General features: G+C 35.4%; 4 protein-coding genes and 1 long non-coding RNA gene across 7 annotated transcripts in view; 2 read left to right on the top strand and 3 right to left on the bottom strand.

Annotated features, from left to right (window-relative positions):
• Positions 1 to 3,575, top strand: part of Sox15 (Sox box protein 15) — a 44,209-nt gene extending 40,634 nt beyond the window's left edge. For all 3 annotated transcript variants that reach the window (XM_008197463.3, XM_008197464.3, XM_064355449.1), the window contains exon 3: positions 1,524 to 3,575. In XM_008197463.3, the coding sequence (XP_008195685.1) occupies positions 1,524 to 2,902 (1,379 nt within the window). In that variant the 3' untranslated portion in view covers positions 2,903 to 3,575. The remainder of the gene's footprint in view (positions 1 to 1,523) is intronic.
• LOC103313642 (homologous-pairing protein 2 homolog) overlaps positions 1 to 13,866 on the bottom strand; it is a 79,599-nt gene extending 65,733 nt beyond the window's left edge. Inside the window, exon 1 of the mRNA XM_015981766.2 lies at positions 13,486 to 13,866. Within this exon, the coding sequence (XP_015837252.1) occupies positions 13,486 to 13,538 (53 nt within the window). The 5' untranslated portion in view covers positions 13,539 to 13,866. The remainder of the gene's footprint in view (positions 1 to 13,485) is intronic.
• On the bottom strand, positions 5,553 to 5,879 carry LOC107398264 (uncharacterized). The gene is made up of 2 exons (XR_010333390.1): positions 5,765 to 5,879; positions 5,553 to 5,707 (listed from the first exon to the last, which is right to left on the bottom strand). It is a non-coding gene; the product is annotated as an uncharacterized LOC107398264 (long non-coding RNA).
• Positions 13,867 to 15,776: 1,910 nt separating the features above from the next.
• LOC663106 (BSD domain-containing protein 1-B) lies at positions 15,777 to 17,530 on the top strand. Its single transcript, XM_969167.4, has 7 exons — positions 15,777 to 15,936; positions 16,080 to 16,125; positions 16,186 to 16,302; positions 16,416 to 16,473; positions 16,521 to 16,833; positions 16,886 to 16,998; positions 17,046 to 17,530. Exons 1-7 carry the CDS (start codon positions 15,926 to 15,928, stop codon positions 17,345 to 17,347), a joined length of 960 nt encoding a protein of 319 aa, XP_974260.1. The 5' UTR covers positions 15,777 to 15,925; the 3' UTR covers positions 17,348 to 17,530.
• Ddx1 (Dead-box-1) lies at positions 16,520 to 22,353 on the bottom strand. Its single transcript, XM_969193.5, has 8 exons — positions 22,194 to 22,353; positions 22,094 to 22,145; positions 21,865 to 22,046; positions 21,589 to 21,814; positions 20,740 to 20,956; positions 19,646 to 20,687; positions 17,934 to 18,049; positions 16,520 to 17,884 (listed from the first exon to the last, which is right to left on the bottom strand). The coding sequence occupies exons 1-8, from the start codon at positions 22,207 to 22,209 to the stop codon at positions 17,540 to 17,542; spliced, it is 2,196 nt and encodes a 731-aa protein (XP_974286.2). The 5' UTR covers positions 22,210 to 22,353; the 3' UTR covers positions 16,520 to 17,539.
• Positions 22,354 to 22,480: the final 127 nt, after the last annotated feature.

Genomic DNA, 22,480 nt, shown 5'->3' with positions numbered 1-22,480 from the left:
ATTTCTTTTCTACTTTCCACCACTATCATTAAATTTAGAAAAAATGGTCAGTGACCAGAAAAAAATACTTTGATCAAGGAGCTTTCTAACATTGGTTTCAATTTTAAGCATACATCGTTAATGATAATAACTTCCATACTAATCGCCATTAATTGCGTCACCCCAGTTCTTGGTATTCTTATCGAAATGACCACGGTTTCGATCAACGAAAACTGCAAACAACATACATATCCTTTCCAAAACTCTTGCAAAATGCAATTTTCAACCATTTGTATGAAATACTAGTACGGTTGAGTTACAGCTTATTGCAAGCCAATCTTTTCCCTGATCTTCCTCTGGTGAAAGGATTTCAGTTTAATTAATAATAATACAGGTCATCAAATTTTTAGTTAAAATTAACTACTATTTGTGAAACCACTCAATAGACACAGTTATTGATTTTTTTCTGTTTGACTACAAAATGATGAAAAAACACATTAAATTAGTTCAAGTCGTTCTACAAATTATTGGAAAGAAAAAAAATTATATGTTTATTTTCATTCAAGGAATGAATTCACCGGTAAAGTTTGTAAACCTACGTTTAGCTGCTCATAGTTACAGAATTAAGTACTCGTAAATAAAGCCGAATAAAGTGTGACAAACCTTGAGACGACTTCTTCCTGCGCTGTTTTATTTAGTGCGATCCACTATTTAGACTTACCTAAGGCCAATGATTTGATAAAAAATCACTGCCTAAAGCTCACCTAAATCTCAAAAATTTTTATTTATACGATATTTTGACGATTCAGGTATTTTCTAAGGTGAGGTGAACACATACTGCAACAGGTAAGGTTACTTGTTTTAAAATCAAATAACAAAATAGTTGAGAGTCACATTCCGAGCAGTTACATAGTCTGAAACTCGAAGTATTTCAGACATGTCAATCAAGCTTGAAATTATAAACGTTTGACTTGATTACAAAACTATTAAAGCAGGTAAACTAAAAGTAACTGACGGTTTAAAAATCCAATTTATCTGACGTTCTTCTAAATTAAGCGATCAACGAGGGAATAAACTGGCCGTTTAGTCCATAAATATTCGTTTTGAGCGGCCATAAATCAAATTTCACGCGAGATCTGCAAACCAGATCCGTGCAGATAGTGTAAAATTAGTAAACAACACCGGCCAGTATTAATCCTTAATAAATGATAAATCAGCAGATAACGATGTGAGATACGAGCCGCAGTACTCTAGCGAAACCCCACTAATAAATTGTTCTCGTAATTATCGCATGCATAAACATGATGAGCAATTAATTTATATTCCCGCCGAGGTGTTTAAGCACATCCTCTCACTCCGATCAAAATAAAGGCCGTATTTGGGCCGCGACAATGAATAGCCCCCTTAACGACGCATTTGTCATCCCACCGGTCATATTTTCTCATTAACTAGCCCGTCTTTTCGGCGCTGCGATTGGTCCACGTCCGCCCACGCGTCTCAGCCCGTGAATGAACGACACTTGTAATTTTTGTCTTCGTTTGCAGGCAAGAAGTGGCGCTCTTTGACGCCGCAAGACAGACGGCCTTTCGTCGAAGAAGCCGAACGACTGAGAGTGATCCACATGACTGAACACCCCAACTACAAATACAGACCGCGACGGCGGAAGCACAACAAGCAGAGGGCCACTTCCGGTGCCGGAGGCCCCCGGGTCGGAACCTCCTTACCCAGCCCCAGTCTGCCCAACATGTCGCCAAGGTACGCGGGCTACATTCCCAACGCGAGTCTTTCGCCCAACATTCAGCAGCAGAACAGCTACGGAATGGACTTCCCTAGTCCCGGAACTGCCGACTTCGCAGCGCAGGACAAGAGATACAGTCCGGATACTTTCAAGTACCACAACCAGTACAACTATGTGGGGTACCAGAACTACCAGAAGAGTCCCTATTCGATTCAAACGCCAGATGCGTCTCCCTCACACAGTCCCGAGCCGAAGAAAGGGCCGAATAGTCCGCAGGATTGTAGCAAAGACAGTCCGCGGGAAGATGCGTCCCTCCCTACACCGGAACTGAGTCCAATGGAGCACGAACAGTTCGAGGAGAAAAGAGTGTCGAGTATACAACATACAAGTAACTTGACTAACCCGGCGCAGCAGAGTTACAACACAAGAGTACAAAACTACAGACCTAATAGTACCAACTACACCAACATCCAACCCATCACTTCGGTACCAATGGCGAACGGGATGTACGTGATGAGTGCTAATAAGAGCTCAGTGGAGCAGGGGCATGTGGTCACTGGGACGTTTTACCCACCCGTGGCTACGTCCCAGGACCAACAACTGCTGGGTACGAACCAAAACAATCTCAACACTGTTGCCAACAACACGAATTTGCATTACTACAACGCGTCCATGCAACAGTACTACCCCAGTACCAACACCGGGTACGACCAAGACCAAACCAAGCCAGACACGTTCCTAACTTATCAAAATCCTCTCAAATCGGACGTCGTGAACGAAAATATCAACAGTTACAAGTCCGGGGGCTTGGACGAGTCGTACCAACCGCAGTACTCCAGCAGCACCCTCGTGCAGTCGTACATGGGTCAGGAGGAGCGAAGCGACGTCGACAGCGATGTGGACACTCGAGAGTTCGACAAGTACCTCAAGTTTGGCAGTACCGAGTCGAATATGATCGACTCGAATCACAACTACCACAGGAACGACAATATCAATTCGAACGTGACTTACAACTTCCAAGCCCAGCATACGTCTGTGATTTTGCCCAACACGAGTGTCAAGCCCGAGCCGCTGTTGGGCTACCCCGAGGTGTACGATATCGGTCAGAACGGCGTCGTCGCGAAGAACGATGACGATTTTAGTGAGATTCTGGCGGACGTCCGGAAGACGTGCTACAGTAACTGACGGTGCAATTTGAGAGTTTAGTTTTATTCGAATTGTTGTTTTATGGCCAGTTGTTGTCGAGTTGTTGACGTCAAGGAGATGATTTAACCCAAAAGTTTCGGATTAGAGCAAATTCCACTGTACACAAGTGTGGTGTTTAATTTTCCATTTCGGATTAGGTTGTTAAATTTACGGTTTTGTAATAATTTTAGTGGTGCGCAAACAGATGCTTTAAATACTCCGACGAGATCTTTGTTCTCTTTGTGTTAATTGTTACTTTCGCAGAGTGCCTTATCATGATATTATATACAAAGTTGGTGTAAATTTTCGCCTAATTTTAGTGTAAATTATTCTATGCATAGAGATGATTATATGTTTTGTACAATATTATTTAAGACTGGCTATTTTTGTATCAAGTCGAGACAATAAATAAACAATGACAATCAGCGCGAGACACGTCACTTAATATTATTATGAAAACTTTTATCTCAGTGTTTTACCAATATTTGTTCACACAAACTTAAATAGGATCTAAGGTTAAGCTGTTTATATACCTATTTAATTATGTGAAAGAGATTTCTTACAAAAAACCAAAGTTTGTAAATTATGTATGATAGTACTCTAGTTATCGGCTATTCAATTGTAAATACCTAGTTATTACGTCATCATTGGGAAATATATCATTATTTAATTACACACCTATTTCATTCATTCTCCAATACACACAAACAAACCTCTCAAAAACATCACTTAATCCAGGAGGAGTCTCCACTTTCGTCATTCATGTTTACCGCTTCTATATCCTGAAAATGACGCAATTACAGCTGGAATGTTTACATTACATATTCATTTTTTCTGCATGAAAATCTGATAAAAGTCATGCATTTTTCAGTGGCTCGTGGGAACATTTTTTATATAATAAATTAATTTCCTACTTCTGGTTTATTCTAATTACAAAGCACTTATTTTTCATTTAGAATAGGCTCTTCCGTTATGAAGAAGAACGGTAAAAAAGATTAAATCCTTCATATTTTTCTACTTCAACAATCAATACAAGATGCAATTGCAACGTAACTGTAAAAAACGAGTTCTAAACTTCAATTTTAAATTCATTAAAATAATAATTAAACGAAAACATAAACGGATTCGTGGTTTTCTTAAAAAATAATTAGTTTTCACTTAGTTCGCAACATCTTTCTTGTTACCTATTTCCTATTATCAAGCCTATTTGCAACAAATCGCACATCAACTCACTCTTCGTTTTTGTGAAAATGGAATCGTTGTTTTTATTTTCAGTTCTCTAACTTGTGTCTCTGGTCCTAGATGTTTTTATTTTGTGCTTGTCGTTTCAGATTTTCATGTTTTATAATATTTAAAGCTCTAAGACTTTTGTACACACTTGAGCATAAGAGAATTAAATTCTCGTTAAAATCATTTTAGGCTCCAACTTTTCCATGTCAATGAAATAAGATCATCAATTTTCCAACAATTCATTTCCTACTCGTAATTGGAAACAAAATATGTATTCATAAAAGCTTGAGTTACACAAATAGTACCTTTACAAAATAAAAATGCGTTTATTAAAAACCTTAAGAAAAATGATATTGCCATAATCGACTCATATTTACGTTAAAGAAAGTGGCAAAAATTAAAAAGCAAGCCCCTACCATCACAGCTTTCATTTCTACATCCATATCCTTAGGAAAGGACATCCTAAGACACTTAGCCTTCGCTTGCTTGGAAATGAACCCCACTTGTGTCTTCTCATCCGCCGCCAGTATTTTTAGTTCGACATTTTTAGAACAGCGAACACAACATGGTCCTTTTATTACAAACACCTTTTTCCCACTTGCATCTTTAATCCCGAATTTGGTGCCACAAATCCTGCATTTTTCTTCAATTTTTCCCACAAATGTATCAGGAGGTGCTAAAATAAATAGGTCTAGGGACAAGCCACAGCTGAGCGAACAACACAGTCCAGGACGATGCACATGAATCACTTCGTTTTTGAGATTATCTAAAATTTTCAGGTTGAAAGCTTGCAGTGAGAGGTAAAGGTTTCTTCTGAAACGACCGGAGACGGTGCCAGGGTAGAAGAGTTTTTTGCCGGCACTATTCTCCACAAAAATCTTATGCCGGGTCTCAGATGATTCGGTCTCCATACGCATTATCAACTGGTCAACCGTAGCAAGCTGTTCCAAGCCTGCCATAATGGCAGGACCTTCGATTTTAAAAATGCAGTTCTTAATATTTAAGTGATGACATTTCAAAAATATTTGGGGTTGTGAGAATTGACAGATATCTTGTCCACCCACTCCAAATGAGAAAAATTAGTTCAATTTGCCCCACTGTCGTAGTGACATTTGTCAGGACTCTATTCAGCTGCATTCAGCAGTTATCATTTTTGAATTAGAATTTTGGTTTTATTTCGTGCTTGACCTTCTTAAATTAAAGATTCTCGTAATTAGGTTCTTGAGTTTGTGTTTATTTGTATAGATAAGGTCCTTGATAAAATCTGGATTTTAAAAGGTCCTTAACCCAGGAGAAATACCAACTGAAACTCATATTGAACACAAAGGGTTTATCCTTAGGTGCTATTGCCGAAATTGTAATTTTAAAATCAAATATTTATCAAAAAAGGATAAAAAATATAGGTACTCACTAATAATAATTGAACAAAAAATAAATATGCATTTATTATTAAACGTAAACAAACGGGTCAGGATAGTAATATTGGTATAACTGATCTATGCTTACGTTGAAGAAGACAGCAAAAATTAAAAAGCTGGCTCCTAACATTACAGCTTTCATTTGTACATCCAAATCCTTGGGGAAAGATATTCTAAGTGCTTTAGTGTCTGCTTCTTTGGCAATCAAACCCACCTGTGTACCGTCACCAGCCGACAATATTTTAAATTTGAGTCCACTAGTACAGCAAAAACAAGTCGGTCCCTTTATCAAAAACACCTTATTGTTAAATGCATCTTTAATCCAAAATTGAGTGCCACATAAACTACACTTTTCTTTAATTTCTCCCACAAATGTGCGTGGAGGTGCATAAACCTTTAGGTTTATGTCCCCTCCCATAGAACAGCACGATAATGCAGGACGGTGAAGATGAATCACTTCGCTTTTGGAATTATCTAAGATTTCTAGGTTGAAATCATTCAATGAGAGGTAAACGTTTCGGCTAAAACGACCCGAGACCTTGCCAGGGGTAAAGAGTTCTTGGCCTGCACTATTTTCCACAGAAATTTTATACCGAGTTCCAGACGATCTGTCGTCCAGACGCAGTATCAGTTGATCAAGCTTTGCAAGCTGTCCCAGGCCTGCCATACTGGTTTTAATAATAAAACTTTAAACTTAAATTTTAAATGACACTGACATTTCAAAACGCCAAGAAAACAAAAAAATTGGGAAGTTAGATAAGTTCCACAAAAGCAAGAAGTAATTGCTCAAAAAAATGAAATTAAAAAAATACAGCGTGTAGGGAATTGTTTAGCAAAAATTTAAAGGTAGATAGAAAATGACACGACAAATCGATTAAGCAAAATTTATGTAAATCAAAAAAATCGTTCTGAAATTAAAGTCCCAAATTTTGGGAACCGCTGAACTAAAATTATAAAAATTATTGAAAGTTTATTAATAATTAATAATATTATTTATTGACCAAACTTCTTGGTTCACTACGTTTTTCTTCTACTTCAATTTGTGTTTTGTTTTTAAATTTTAAGAAAAAAAAACAAAACTTTTTTGCCAGGACCGAGATTCGAACCTCCCACTCCAATGAACAATTTTGAAAAATTCTGAAAATGCCCATGGCCACCATCTCTATTTTGTTAAAGAAAAAATTAACTGCTAATAAACTACCATAAACCAAACAGTGGCTCTCAACAGGTGGGTTAATAAAAATTTCCGAAGAAAGTACTCACTTTTTGGAAAAATGATCCAAGGGTTTGTAACATGTCTGATTATGACAAATTCACATATGAAATATTGCTAAGCCATTCCCTAACACTCTGTATACTTAACATTTTGCACTCTGTAGTGTCCTTATCTGGTTCATTAGGAAGTTTATAATGGCTTTTAGATTGAAAAATAAACGGTATAAATGCACAGTGAAAATAATAAATGCACAGTAAAAATAGTAAATGCACAGTAAAAATAATAAATGCACAGTAAAAATTATAGATGCAAAGTAAAGATAATAAACGCACAATAAAAATAATAAACGCACAGTAGAATAATAAATGCATAGTAAAAATAACAAATGCACAGTAAAAATAATAAACGCACAGTAAAAATAATAAATGAACAGGAAAAATTATAGATGCAAAGTAAAAATAATAAACGCACAATAAAAATTATAAACGCACAGAAAATAATAAATGCACAGTAAAAATAACAAATGCACAGTAAGAATAATAAATGCACACACAGTAAATAATAACATCTCAAAATTAGAGAGTGTAGAATTCCACATTTCGAGTTTTACGTTTTCGAGTTTAATCGTTTAAGGGAGATGTTTCCCATTAGGTCGCTGAGCGTTTATTATTTAAACTGTGCAAACTGAAACTAGATACTGTGCGTACACGATTTTTTTACTGGGCAAATTTCAGTAAAATACTGTGCGTGGTTTACTTGTCCTTTAAATTTTTTACTGTGCAAAAATGAATTAAATACTGATTATTTATTATTTTTTACTGATCAAAATCGAATTTATTGCTGATCGCTTTATTACTACGCAAACATAAATCAACAAGTTTTTTATTGTAAAATTTGAAATGTTTTAACGTCCTATAGAGCCTAGAGCAGGTATTGATTGAAATACGCGAAATAAAAACTGCAAGTAATAAAAAATGTTTCGGACGGTCGGATCTAATAACGAATCTTACAATATAATTTAGAATGTCACCGCGTCTCCAACAAATTACAGATGCAGCATGATTATGTAGAAACTTTGACTGGAAGTTTACAATAATAAATTATCCATTTGGCCGGCGGTCTCCTTAAATATCTCTAAAGCCGATCGCCGACTTCGAAATTTACTAAAGTCTATTCCTACTGCAGCAGAAAGAACTGCAGAGAACCGCCGCATAAAAATCCCCATGCCGTCCACATACGTAGATCACGATGTTTTTTATTTTGCATCGTCAATAAATTGTTAATTCTGGACTTGTCATTTCTCGGTGTAATTTCGAGGCGCGAGTTTTCGGAAGAGCGGCCAAGCGTCATAATGTTTAAAACATCCAATGTTCAAGTGTTGATGCGTTTTATCGACATGTGAGGCTCGCCGTCTGATCTCGCGTCGACATCTCTCGCGCGAAAATCGTAAATTTTCTAATCGAGTGAAGACAGGAGGAGAATTTAACCCAAATCGACGTAACTGTATAATTAAAATTGCAAAAGCTCCACTTCCGCTGGAATATTTAGAAAAACTGACACGAGAGTGTTTTTTACGGTTAATTAAGAGTCGGGCGAGGAAGAAGGCAATTGTGGTATCGTGGGATATGCGCGAGAGTGCCGATCTACATCCGCACAAAGCGGGCCAGAAATGAATTCGTTATTGTTGAATTAAAGAGGAAGATGTGTCGGATGGTGTTAGGTTCGTTGAAAGGTGTTGGAACGGCTTCGACAGGATGGGCTTTCCTGATATTAATATTAATCAACATATGTCAAAATGTCACCGCTTTTACCATTGATATACAAGACGTTACCGACAACTAACTTTTACATTTGTATTTTTGTGGGATGTACGAGCGGATAATAAATTAATTCGGAATTACTCGGAACTTATGCTAATGCACCCTCCGAAATGTTCATTTTTTCTGTTGAATATTCGATCAGTGACCACCTGCGTCTCACGCCCGCTGCAATCAAGCAAGTTTCTAAATTCTAGCGTTTCTCATACGCGCTATTTGCATACGCTCTAAAAACAATCCATGCATAAAGCCAACTCGCCATCTTGGACCCAACCGGAAATATTGAGATATCATCTCTCTACTTGTGAACACCATTTCGAGATATATTCCTAAATAACTGTAAAACTATCAGCGATCTTGTGCACTTGGACCCTATAAATAACTGGACGGCTCTAATAGCGGCGACTGGATCGCATCGACGCACTTTGCGAGATTTATTTTGATATTTACATTTTCCAAGGTAAGATATGCAGATCTCTTCCTCTTTCTCCGTCTTTGTTAAAACAGCCAATTTTTTGCTGCTTGAGATTGTTAAAGAGTTACTTACTACTCACTAATTTTTCTTGTGAGTGCATTGATAAAGTCTATAATGTAATAGATAAGTTTCACAGTTAGGACCTTAATGATAACAATTTTGTAAAAAAAAATAAGTTAAACAAAATTCCACTACACGGTTCTTTATAAAAGTTTTCATACATCTTCTTAATCAAAATAGCAGAAACATTTTTTTAAAAAGTTTCTTTTTAAAATTTTATTTTCCTTTCGGTACCTAATATACATATCATAAACTTTTTTTGAAGGCTTCATTAATATATACAGGGTCTTTGCGGTTTTGGAGTTGAAACGGTACCTGGTATTAAGAAAGTGTAGAAATAGAGTACTGCATAAACACTCAGGGAAATGTTACTTTTAAAAATGTAAATGGACTACAATTATTGAAATAATGAATTGGCTGTCATGATTTGGACTTACGGTGAAGTATAATTATGGTAATGGTAGTCGAAGCAGCAGTTCACAAAGTTTCAACCTCAAAAGCGTTACCTGTCCTCACAAGAAAAAAATTCCAATTTAGAAAAAAACACTTCCTCCTTGAATGCCTTCATAAGGCCTTGTTTCATCTAATTAAAAAAATCACTTCTTTTCGTAACTTGTTCAAAATTTTTAAGGTAGTGAATTTACCTAAATGCTTAAACAGCTTCTTCTAAGATGTGATTTTCGAATTCAATATTTGAATCACTTATTTCATTTGTATTTTTAACTACTTGGAACTCAAAATTGAAAAAGCAAAAGCAAGTTTTTTGCAAATACATACCAACGATTAACAGTATAAGGGAAACTCGCTATTACACAAAGGAAACTGGATTATAGCTACCGACTGTTTTTTTTGTTTTGTTTTTTTTTTAATATTTTGATGAAAGGATCGTTAAAAATAGTAGTTTGTTAAACAGGGTGCTCAAAAATCGGCGCAGCAACTCAGTGGAGTGTGCTAGAGAAATGATTAGGTATTTACAAGAAGGTAAAAATAGTAAAAAAATCTATGTAGCAAAAATATTAATTTGATCAACAACATTATTTTTGAAACGGTTTTCTATTCTAACAAATAATTTACACAATGTTGGCGAATCTACAAATTTAATTTTTTTGATAATCTTATTTTTTTTAATTTAAAAAACTACAGAGGGCTTATAATTAATAAAAAAATAATTATTCTTCATTGTGTTGAAAAATAATAATTTAGAGTAAAACATAAAAACATTAAAAAATAATAAAAACTGAAGAAGTTGGCAAAATAAGTTTGTAGCTTCGGGTTTTTTAAAATATGACTAGATTTTTTTTTTAATTATTTTAAGACTATTTTTCGTAATCTACGCTTGATTCTCACTAACATACCACTGAGTTGGTGCGCCAGTTTTGAGCGGCCTGTATAGGTATATGAATATAATATAGTTTATAGGTATATAAATATATCTATAAACCTGTGTAAAGAAAAGTTGTTTATTATTATCTGTGATTATCATTAACAATTTCGTTTCCTTAAAAATGTTGTATTTTCTGTTCTTCAAGTCTTATTTTTTATTCATATTCTTGAATATTAATAAGAATTAATAAGGATCATATATCTTATATTTTTATCCTAGTTTTTATTCCAAATTCACAAAGTAAAGAAAGCGGAAATTTTCATTCGAATTTTATAGTAGTAGTAGGTAAAAATAATCTCCATTAAAAAAAGTCATAACTATGACTTTGGCAAAATAAACAAAAAACAATTATTAACAAATTTTTACGTCAAATAGAAGAAATTAGATAAATATCGTTATTGCTTAAGATGTTTTTAACAATTTTTTATATTCGATTACCTCATGTTTCATACAGCATTGATATTTTAACAAATAACTGTAATTATCGACTTAAATGTCAATGCAAGACGGTTCTTCTCTTTCTTCAACTTAAAAATGATTTATTTACTTTACTTTACCAAAAAATGTTTTTAAGCTCGTGTATGAGATTCAATTGCAGAGAATTTCAATAAAAAAATTGACAAAGCCAAAAGGTCTTAAAATTGATAATAAATCTCTCGAACTCCTTATCTGTACACACCCGCATGTAGCGATCGCCCGCTATCAAAACCCATCTGATGTCCGAGATAAAGGCCCGTTTACGGCTGATAACCGCAAGCGTAAACCATCGCTCAACCTTTTACGTCCTTACCGTTACGTGATTCATGATGAAAACGTGCGCGAAAAGGATTCGACCGCGACGATTTTAAATTGGCAAAATAAAACGGCAATTAAAATCCGTATTCCTTCCTATTAGTCGTCCTCATTGGAATAGTCGGAAGATTTAGGAATCTGAGACTGTTTAGTACAAAAAGAGAATAGAGCCTGTGACAGGTAAGATGCAGTTAGTTAGCAACTATTGGCCGCCAGATGTCAGCACGGTAGCGGGTGACAGCGAGAGCTAATATATGTCCGAGATAGTCGCGACAGTAGAACAGGGCCGTATCTACATAATTCAAATCTGTAATTAGCTCAAAACTTTCAACAAAACTGTTTCTTCAACAATCAATCATTTGTGGAAAGTCCAACTATAGCTCTAGCACCAACCACCTACTAGATCCTGTTATTCCTGTCTCTTATCCTACTAGTTGTTGTGATTAACTCTTACGGCTGCGCCTTTTTTGGAACAATGAGTCGAAAGTAGAGGGCCTAAAGCCGCACCTTGCGTGCCAACTTTTTTCAAAGTTTTGCTATTTTGTGTGCAATTTTGTCAAGTCCGTCTCTGGTGTCGGCATCGGATTTTCAGTCTAGAGCGGTATGCGATCGCTCGCGACCATAACTTGCGAACTGCCATCTGACCACGCACTATCTACATATACATATACAGGTACCGACCACAGATCCATACATACTATGAACCTCAATCTGAAGAATCGGAATTTTTTCCTTTTGAACCGACGAAAACGTTTCGACCGTCATTGGCTGGCATTATGAGTCATTGAACATGTCAAGGAGACCATAATTAAATGCTGAATGCGAATTTACATAAGAATTTTCGTCCGTGCTAGAGTTGCGACGGTGTGTGCGCTTTTCGCAAAAACTCCGCCTTCGGAAAACATACGCCCTTTTTTTCAGATGTTGGGTTTTTTCGATGAATTATGGATTAATGATTGCGTCATGTTTAAATATCGCATTTAACATTTAAATGTGGCTTCATAAATCCACGAGATGGATTACGAACGTGGTTCAGAAAGGTAATAAAATCGACGGTACGTTCATCCTCTTATTTATTGTATGTAGGTACAAGTGCATTTCCATTTCGAATTAATGAATTTATTTCAATGGGATCTATTATGTATTAACACTCTTTATGCAAATGGACGGCGATGGTGCATTATTCACTGGTAATAAGAAGACAGTTCGTCTGTCCGTTGCGACAACATAATAAAGCCAATACAGTTAGATGAATTTTGCGACACATTTTTACAATACAATCTTTCATAGTACTATCAGGAACAAATAAAACTCCACTGTTTGTTTACATTAGCAAAAGCATGTGCAAACTGGTTTTGTAGTAATTCCGGGCGCTCATGGAGTCATCAAGTGGAGTACTCAAAAAATCGCCGAATTGACCGAAAATGCTGTTACTTTTGCGTTGTCCAGTATAATAACTCAGTTTTCTTCAGAAACTCTAAACGGTGTTATCGAGTTAAAAACTCACACAATTACATCAAAAATATAATTATAGATAATTATCGTACGAAGAATTAGACAGATTTACGGATAGAGATAACCCCAATCAACAAAATTCGATTTTATTATTATTTAACAAATTAACTCCCAAGTCTAAAGTTGTTACCAGAATTTAAGAAAAAATGAGAAAAAATGCATACGGAGATAGATAAAAGTATGGAACCCAGAGTTTTGTGCCTAGACTAAGTACCTTACGAAAAAACTAATTAGTACTTTAACTACTTTAAAAATGTAAACGGATCATTTTTCAAAAATTTTTTTTTTTCGATAAATTTCTTTTATTGAAAAATATTTTTCTTTTAAATGGCTCCACACTTCAGTGAGTTTTTTGCCAATAAAAACATCCACGAATACAACCGCTTCGCCCAAGTTTGAAAAATCTTCGTAATAAGCTCGAAACGCAATTTAATAATTAAAAAAAACAGTGGTACAAAAACAATACATAAGTATGAAATTGAATTCACTACATATATTTAATCGTGAGCACAGTGGCAGCATGTTTCCAAATATTTCGCATGTTAATTGTCTTTACAAGTGGGGCAAAATCCCCTTCAGGTATCCTAATTACGACGTTTATGGCATGTAGGCAACTATCAGTTACGAAGAAACAAAAACAAATTTAACCCTGAGATTGGAGTAACTCCTGACTTACCTTACATTAGAAAAAGGTGTCGTGACTATTGCGCAATTCGGGGAATTCGGCATTTGAGCACATTTTTGCACCAAGCACTCACACTAAGTTACACGTCGGAAAAAGTCTTGCGGTAACAACGCTCGCACTATTTTTATCTAGTAGATATGCAGTTCTTGTCCTCTCTTGCATTCGAGGGCCAAAAGTACCGTGGCACAGCAGATGGAAACGTCCGCAAATTAAAGACAGACCGATTAAAATATCGTTAAATCAGGTGCCGAGCTTGGCGGTGTTACAGCATTTGTAAAATTGAACCATTTTTACGGCACAAAGCACGGTACCAAGTTTAGACACAACCCCGCAAAGACAGACTGACACACACTGAGCTTATCTATTAGTGAGCGGCGATAAAAAAGGGTAGATATTTCAATTACAAATCGTCTTTTTTGCAAAGATTTTTTTGTCAAGACAAGACTCACCTTGTTTATTTCCACAATTTTATCTCAGTGGCGTGCCATAAAATTTTAACTACATTTCAAACACGTTTAATTCATTACTAATATTTTTCAATCCAACTTTGTAACCCTTTTATATTAAAGAGTTATGCCTTTTAATAATACTATGTGTAGTGAATTCAATTTCACTCTGTATTATTAAATCAAAAAACGATATTTTTAGAGTATTCCCACTTACCAAAAAAAATTTTTTTTTGATAATTCGAAAAAAAAAAGAATTAAAAAAAATATTCTTCGAAAATTATTGTTATTTGATAATCTACTAATTAGTTGTTTCGTAAAGTACATAGTTTAGGTACAAAACGCTTGGTTGCATTTTTTTGAGCAAAACTGTACAGTATTCAATTAACGATTCAATTAATTTGTGGTTGACTTTTGTTAAAAATACTTTCGGTGTTACAAAAATGTATAAATCACATATTCAAGGGCCCGGTTGGTGGCAAGGCAAAAAATAAACAAATAATTTTTCGGCAAATTATTATAAAAATATAAAATCTGTAGCTACAGTTACTACAACAAAGTTTAGGAAATAGCCGAAAATTAATGCAGTACATCCAGAGGAAAACTAATTTTTATTCCAATTTTATTAAATAATTTTAGGTACCGCTGCGATACCACGAAAACGTTGGCAAAATTATGGTTCAATTTTTATTATTTTGAAATTTTTATACTCGAGAAATGTATTTGAGTTTTCAACTAAGAAACACCGATAACTGAGGCTCAAACAGAAATGGTCAAATAAGAAAAAGGAAGTGCAGCACACTGTGTTGTAGATTGTAGAAACTTATTTTTTAAAGTAATTAGGTAAGAAATGGAAAAATAAAGTTCGCTTTAGAAATGTTACAAAAGTGTTATTATTATTATTACATATTATTATTATTATTATTATTATTATTATTTTATATTAAACGCAACGCAATTTAAAAGTTTTTCCAGTACAATTAAAAAAAATAACTCAGGAAAAATAAAAAATGGAAAAACAGGTCCAAGAATTATATTGGTAAAAATATCCATGATAACTCCTCAGCATTAAAAGTAGTCTCGGCAAATTAGGAAAAAATTACAAACCATTTGAAGTTTGAGCTTTAAGACAATTAAATGCAGACGAAAACATTTACTTATGGTTTATGAGTATGAGAATAATAAAAAAAATAATTATGAAAATGTCACAACACCAAATAACTAGTCATACTCGTATCAACTTTAACAACTACACTACCATGCGATCATTTGAATTTATAATTAGAGTAAGCGGTTTTTTTCTTTGTGATTGATAAACTAGTGCAAACTGAAGAAAAAAAATTATTCTAATTAAATATTACCGTTCGAAATTTCATTATTTGAAGCCCCAGCTAGGTTAATTATGATATAATCAGCGTTTTCATAGAAGTTAAGAAACTATATTAAGGCCTATTATGATTATAAATTTAAATGATCACATGGTGTTATTAATATTTTTGCAAAAAAGAATACACAAATCACAACACATTAAAAAATAATAATATTAAAGCCTATTATGATTATAAATTTAAATGATCACATGGTGTTATTAATATTTTTGCAAAAAAGAATACACGAATGACAACACATTAAAAAATAAAAATTAATGTAATTCTTTGGTAATAGTTTGAGATCTGTATATAACTCGTCAGAAAAGTCATAAAACAGTCAGAAAAGCGTCTATTACATCTCTTTATCTTAGAAATTTGCTTTTTTTCCAATTTTCAAATTAATTTGGTTTTAGTGTTGTTGCCTCATCTGTTGGCCAACCCCAAAACTATAAAAGAGGAGAACGTGATATTACCGGCCGAGTCAATATTTACAATATGGCTCTAAGGCATCACTTGTGTTAAAAAAGAAAACAAAACGTCAAAATTACTGTTTGTCCTGATAAAAACTCAAAATTTCACGTGAAATTTTCGTTGGTTCGTTAGAAAAACCAAGTAATGGCAGAACAGTAAGTACCAAACATTTGACATGTCATGTTAATAAACAACGGTAATTGTTTGCCTCCATATGTAATAACAATAATACGAAATCTGTTGTTTGTTAATTAATAAACAATAAATCTATCATGAGTAAAATGTTACGTAATTGCAGGGATGATAACTGGTTTGGTAGCTGGCTGAACGCCGCGAAAGATAAGGTAAACTTCGTCTTAAATTCTTTGGCCCAAAATGTCAATTAAAATATTTGGTAATTGTAGAGCTCTAAAGTGCTGGAATTTGTCAAAAAAGATTTGGAAGAGTTCGGGACCGCTGTTAAAAATGAGGCGAGTTATGTGGTTTCCTCTACAGGAAATGTTATTGAGAAAACTTTTAAGGTAATCAACTCCGTTTACTTGAATTTGATTAAACTTATCAGTTTCGCAAACCCATTGTTAGAATTTTGAATTAGCTTGCTACCTACATGCCTTCATGATTAAATTCTTTTAAGCTGGACACTCCAGACTCAACTGCCAGCTCCATGAAAAGGAGTTTTAGTTCTTTTCTTGGTAACAGCCAACATTTTGTGTGTCCCAATTACAATCAATTCCTTCAGGTCAAATGAACACTGTCCTAAACCCCACCCCTGACGATTCAGACACTGAAGCCATCCTAATTGGTGAAGATTCAGAAACCGTTCCCTTGACTAAGTTACAAAAAGCCATTTACGAATTACAAAAAGAGGATGTCACTTTCACAAACGATCCTGAAGAAGCCCTAGCGAAGAAATTTGAGTGCTGGCTGGAGATCATTGACGATCAGCTGTCTGAAGACAGGATAAATAAACACTTAACCAGTTCCACTGTGCTTAGAAACCAATACGAGAAACTTGTGCCTGACACTGTGCCACACTCTTTATTTTGGAAAAGGTACGCAAGTTTGGAATAAACGGCGCCTGAATTTCTTGTTATTCTTCCGTAGGTATTTATTTAAAAGAGCGCTGTTAGAAGATGAGATCGCTCACCAGGAAGCCATGGAGAAGAAGGAGAAAAAGGAAAAAGCCATCACGGTTGAGACGGTCAAGTGGGATCAAGGTTTGTTCTTGCACGTAACTGGGCTTTAAATCATAAAAAAATTGCAGAAGATCTCGCACCATACATTGAGCTGACAGAAGAAGAGCAAATCAAGCTACTTCAAGAGTACGAAAATGAGATTAAGAACAAACAGGACACCAAATGTAAGGAAAGTAAGAAAGAAGCACCGATGTCGGCAATTCCAGACACTTGTGATACTAATTCTAAAGTCTCAAACTTAGAAGAAGAAATGAAAACCTCCGAAACGAAAGCCATTAATAAAGTCGACTCCGCGATTAGTTTAGAAACGACTAGCAGTAATAGCAGTACAGACGGTGATTGGGAAAAGATCGGCGATATTGATAAATAGGTCAATGTATTCAGGATTTATATTTAATACTTTTTATCATACTTGTAGTTCACAATGCAATTTTGGGTTTTTATTTATGAATTTTGCAACAATAAAATGTTTTTACTAGTCTAATTTGTTTAAACTATTGTATTTTATATATTGTTTATCTCAAATAAATTGATGTACGCATTATTACCTCAACACTGTGTTTCAAGCCCTTGCCAACTTTGCCAAGTGTCTTTTCAGATACAACAACTGAGCTTCGCTCTCCAACTTTGACAAATTTTTAACTATGGGTGCCATCTGGGCGGTGTGGTTTTCGTAATTACTGGTCTGGAGCTTCCTCTTTTGGCCGTAAACTACTTTTCCGTCAAACTCATCATGCGGCACTTTCATATCGGGTTCGATTTGTTGAATTGTAATGTTCAAATGCTCTTCAATGTCGGCCAAAAACTGGGGCTCGTTGTACCAAATGCAACAACCTTTTTGCTCCACTAGGTTGGTGTTCCAACAGTTGCGCCCTCTGCTCTTGCACCACTCGCCGTGGTACCACACCTGCAATGTTATCATAAAATTTGGCACCAAATGACTTGCTCATTTGTACTTTTTCCGGAATTGAGCTCACTAGACTTATCGCAAGGCCCATTCGCTCGGCTCTGCCAACCCTCCCGATCCTATGCACATAATTCGACTTCTCGTCCGGTAAAGTAACATTAATCACTGAAATATAATTAATCAACTAAACCAAATTAACGATAATTTTGAATTTGTAATTCAGTAAATTTACCTGTTTTTGGCCAAAACTTTTTCTCACGTCCAGATTTAAATAGTGAACTAAACTAGTCTTGGAAATGTTTTACGTAATAAATTAATTTTGTTAAGTTAAAATTAATAAATGCGCAACCGCAAAAGAAAAAGTTCGAAAGGTACCGAAATTTTTTGGAAGTTGAGTAAGAATTGTTTCACATTTCACTTCATAGCCGACAACATAACGGAGAATATCTCTGTAAAATTGGTCAAATTAGGTATTTACATTGTTTTATCTTCCTCCTGAATGAAACTAGAAATTTGTTTTTTTTTGCAAAAGATTCCTAAATGATTATGAATTTTAACGAACAGGTAGAAGTTTTAGTTTTGATAAAAAAAAAAACGAAAAATTGCAGTTTTCTGGTAGCGCTTCATGTTTGTGTAGTGAAATTTTCTCAGTTTTCTTTTCTCTCAAAACTAAAAGTTGTCTAATTACGTTAAAAACTATATTCATTGAGCAAACTTTAAAAAAAAGACGTTTTCAGCTTTATCCAGAAGAAGATATGACGATGTAAACGAAAAATTTTCTCCAAAAACATTGTTTTCATGGTGAAGGCAATTCCAAATCGAAAAACTAACTTCAGATACAAATTCAACAGAAAATTTTGCAACGAGTTTGTTTTTAAGATAAGTGCTCCCCGGCTATGTATATGTGCGACACTAATTTAAAGTGAGCGCGCAATAAAAAAATCTCTGATAACATTAGACTTAAAAATATTAACCCTCTCTCTTATTCTATGATATTAACTAAACTAAAACTCATTAAATTAAACCTATGAAAGTTGCGATATTTAAATTACAAATAGGCCAGTACCGTAAGTTCGTTTTAAGAGTTTTACGAGTTAACGATTAAAAATTTTAAGTTAAAACAAAAGCCAGTTTATTCCTAAGAGTCCAATACAGTGCCAAGGGTATTTAATTTTCTCTTTAACACTCATTGTTGAAGGGAAATAATGTCCAAAGAACACTTTCCAGTTTTCAGGATTTTTTTTGAATCAAATAAAGCACCGATAGCATTTTTAAACACTTTCTCCCCTACAGCCCGAGTAGGGGAATTTTTCCTGTAAATAACTTTCACAAACGTTACTTATAAAGGGTGTAAAACACCGAGAAAACTGGCTGAAAATCGACGCTTTTTAGCTTGGGTATTTCGTTTGGTCGTTATATCCGAGCATTCGTTATAAGCCAGGTTCGTTGTAACCGAGTTTCACTATATTTTTTTGCCAAATTTCTCTATTGTAAAAACGTAAAGATCTGTATTTTTGTAAGACATTTAAGATTTCCCTACATGTAGGGATTTTACCGAATTTCAAATCGACCGCGATCAGTGTCAGCGACGAAGCAACCAATAAAATATCGTTGCCATGACGTCATGCGTTGTAGCAATGTAGTTTAGTTATTTTTAAAGACTTCATACTGTAAATTTCGTTTTGTTCTTAAGAAATATCAGAAAAAATAGTATACGCAAAAGTGAACTCGTATGGTGCTAAAACTACTGGCAATACTCACTAAAAGGCAAACCGGAAATATCGAGTCCCCTCGCCGCGACATCAGTGCAAATCAAAAACTTCACTTTCCCCTGCTTGAAAGCCTCCAAATTGCTCTTGCGTTCGTTTGGTTTCCGGTCTCCGTGCAAACACACACACGAGTACTTATTACGATCAAGTTGCTTGAAATATTTTTCCAAGTTATCACAATCCAGTTTCGTGCGACAGAAAATAATCGCCCTGTCCATCTGATGTTCATCTATAGCTCGTACGCAATATTCCCCTTTGAGCATTTTCACCGCCTCACTGAGCGTCTCCGGGCTGTTATTCCCCGGTCTGACGCCATCTTGCGCATGAACGCCGTCTGTCAAAATGTGTCTGCGGAGACTCGCCCAAGACCTGTCCTTCTGGGGGTCCACCTTAACCACCACGTGATGTACAGTCTCAGGAACCGCGTCCTCGCCTTTCAAGTCGACCCACGTCGGGAAATGCATCAGTTTTTCAGCCATTTTCTTCACCTCAAACGCGTGCAAGGTGGCGCTGCAAACGATCATTTGCAGCCTTCGGCCATCGGCGGTTATTTTCGGCATTTGTCGGTGGAGTCTTTCAATCAGTTCTGTGTAGCCTTGCTTTAAAAGACCGTCAGCCTCGTCCAAGACAAAAAATCGACAGTTGGTGAGCAATAAATAACCCCCCTGGATCAAGTCCTCCAAACGGCCAGGGGTGCCAACAATGATATCAGCCCCCACGTTTTGTAACGTCGAGATTTGTTCCTTCACATTGACGCCTCCAATGACTAGAAGTTCGCGAATTGCGGGAGATTCCAAATGTTTTTTGAATTTTTTTATCTGGTTTGAAGTTTGCTCAGCCAGTTCTCTTGACGGTTCGATTATTATTGCTTGAGGGGCGTTATTTTTTATTTTAACTGAATTATCATCGGCCGCTTCACCAGAATTCGAATTGACTACAATTTTCTCGCTTGGGGCTTGTTTGATAGGGACGTACCCCTGGGGAAGTGGGTATTTAAAGGCTTCCTCCCCGAAGTTAAAAGCCATTTCGGCGTTCTAAAAATTTTTACGTAATTATGTTTATAGAAAAATGGGTGCTAATTCTTACTTTTAAAACAACTGCGGGAAAAAATGCGTTATTTAACATTTGTTTATTGATTGTAAACGCATTTCCTAAATCGGTGCCGTTTTTGCAAAATTTAATTTGTCCATTATCGAGGTCTAATAAGCACGTGATTACGTCATTTTTACCAAAAGGCTCGCCGTAATCATCAAATTGTTTATTGTTCGATTTCTTTCCCGTTCCGCCAAACCCAAACCCGTTCCTAATAAAAATTAAACAATTAAAACAGGGTTAAAGGTGTAAAAATTTATAAATAAAAAAATAAAAAGCAAAGACATAATAAACGAAAATATAAGCATGGAAAAACGGAAAGATCATTTTATAGAGGTACTAGAGAGAAGTCAAAATAAGTGTACCGAGACCAAAAGTGCAGAACCATTAGAGGAAATACACGAACTTACAACCGAAAAAATAGAAACAGTATAGAAAGCAAAAAAAAAGCTACTGGAGAAGACGGAATTATAAACGAAGCGGAGAAAACCTACAAGAAAGGTTATATGAAGTCCTCAATAGAGTTTGGAAGGGAGGAGGAGGAATTGTCCAAAGACTAGAGAAAAGAAGTAATTATCCCAATTTACAAGAAATGGGACAAAGATCAACAGCAAAATTACCGGAGAACAACTTTACTCAGTACGGTTTACAAACCAGACAATTACAAAAGTGAAAAGTACCCGTTATGTACAAGAAGAAAATTGGAAAAGAAAAAAAAAGTGAAAAAATACGTAATGTAGAATATCAAATAATTTCAAGTAGGACTGTCAAGCCAAATAGGCAATAAAAACATTTTAGTAGTAAAAAATTAAAACACAAAAATTATAATTTTTGTTAACTAACCTGCATGTGCCTAGATCTAATTTCGCCTGCAGAGTCGACCACCCCACCCTGCACAGCCCCTCATCCGTCACGGTGGCCTCAAAAGCGTATTTACCGCTCCCTTGCACCCCCCTAGTACACCGTCCCCCATGCCATTCTCTTTGTTCCCTAGACTGCACACGCAGTCCACAAGGGGCGACAGCTAAAGCTGTCCCTCTGTCAATCATAGACATTGTCCAAGGCTTGGCTATAATAAGCTTGTCAATTTTTTAAATTAAATAAGTAAAAAACATTTACATGAACTAGTGGACACTTTTGAAACTTTTCCACTTTGGATATCTTTTAAAGTCTCCCAAACAATCTGAATTATGGGTAGACAAAACGCGGCCGTTTTGCCACTGCCAGTTTCAGCAGCCATCAAGACATCACCGCCCCCCAGAATTAGGGGAATGCTTTCGGCTTGAATATCAGTTGGTAAACTAAAACCAACAATTAGGGAACAATTAATTGTTGTAAAAGTACGTACGTCCACTCCATCTCATCGATGGCCTTAGCGATTTCGGGGAGAACCCCGAATTCTAAAAAAGACAACCTCAAAAACAAATATGCCAAAAACTGATACGCACCCTCGAATGCAGTCATTGTTTGCAATGAAATATAACCGAGGATTATAAAAAACGTGAAATATTCAGTTGTGTCAAGCTATTTTTTTATATTTTTCCAAAAAAATAAAAATTTCACCGGTCAACTTCTTTTGACAGCGTTTGACACATCCAAAACTGCCAACCGCACAGATTAGTAAGAATACAGAAAATCTCTTTTCAAACACTTAAATACGTAATGGAATCTATTCCAGTTATATGTGAAGTCCATTTACATTGGGGACAATTTCCTACAGTTTGTTGAAACTGAT

The sequence above is a fragment of the Tribolium castaneum genome, chromosome 3 (genome assembly GCF_031307605.1).
Source record: "Tribolium castaneum strain GA2 chromosome 3, icTriCast1.1, whole genome shotgun sequence".
Taxonomy (NCBI): Eukaryota; Metazoa; Arthropoda; class Insecta; order Coleoptera; family Tenebrionidae; genus Tribolium; species Tribolium castaneum.
The sequence above is the reverse complement of the archived record's forward strand: the minus strand, read 5'-3'. Positions and strand labels throughout refer to the sequence as shown.

Excerpts from the sequence above, each read along its gene's own strand:
- LOC663106 (XM_969167.4), top strand. Across the intron at positions 16,834-16,885 it reads CACTCTTTATTTTGGAAAAG|GTATTTATTTAAAAGAGCGC; the intron begins GTACGCAAGTTT and ends ATTCTTCCGTAG. Across the intron at positions 16,999-17,045 it reads GACGGTCAAGTGGGATCAAG|AAGATCTCGCACCATACATT; the intron begins GTTTGTTCTTGC and ends AAAAAATTGCAG.
- Ddx1 (XM_969193.5), bottom strand. Across the intron at positions 22,047-22,093 it reads ATCGATGAGATGGAGTGGAC|TTTACCAACTGATATTCAAG; the intron begins GTACGTACTTTT and ends TGTTGGTTTTAG. Across the intron at positions 20,688-20,739 it reads TTCCCGCAGTTGTTTTAAAA|AACGCCGAAATGGCTTTTAA; the intron begins GTAAGAATTAGC and ends AAAAATTTTTAG.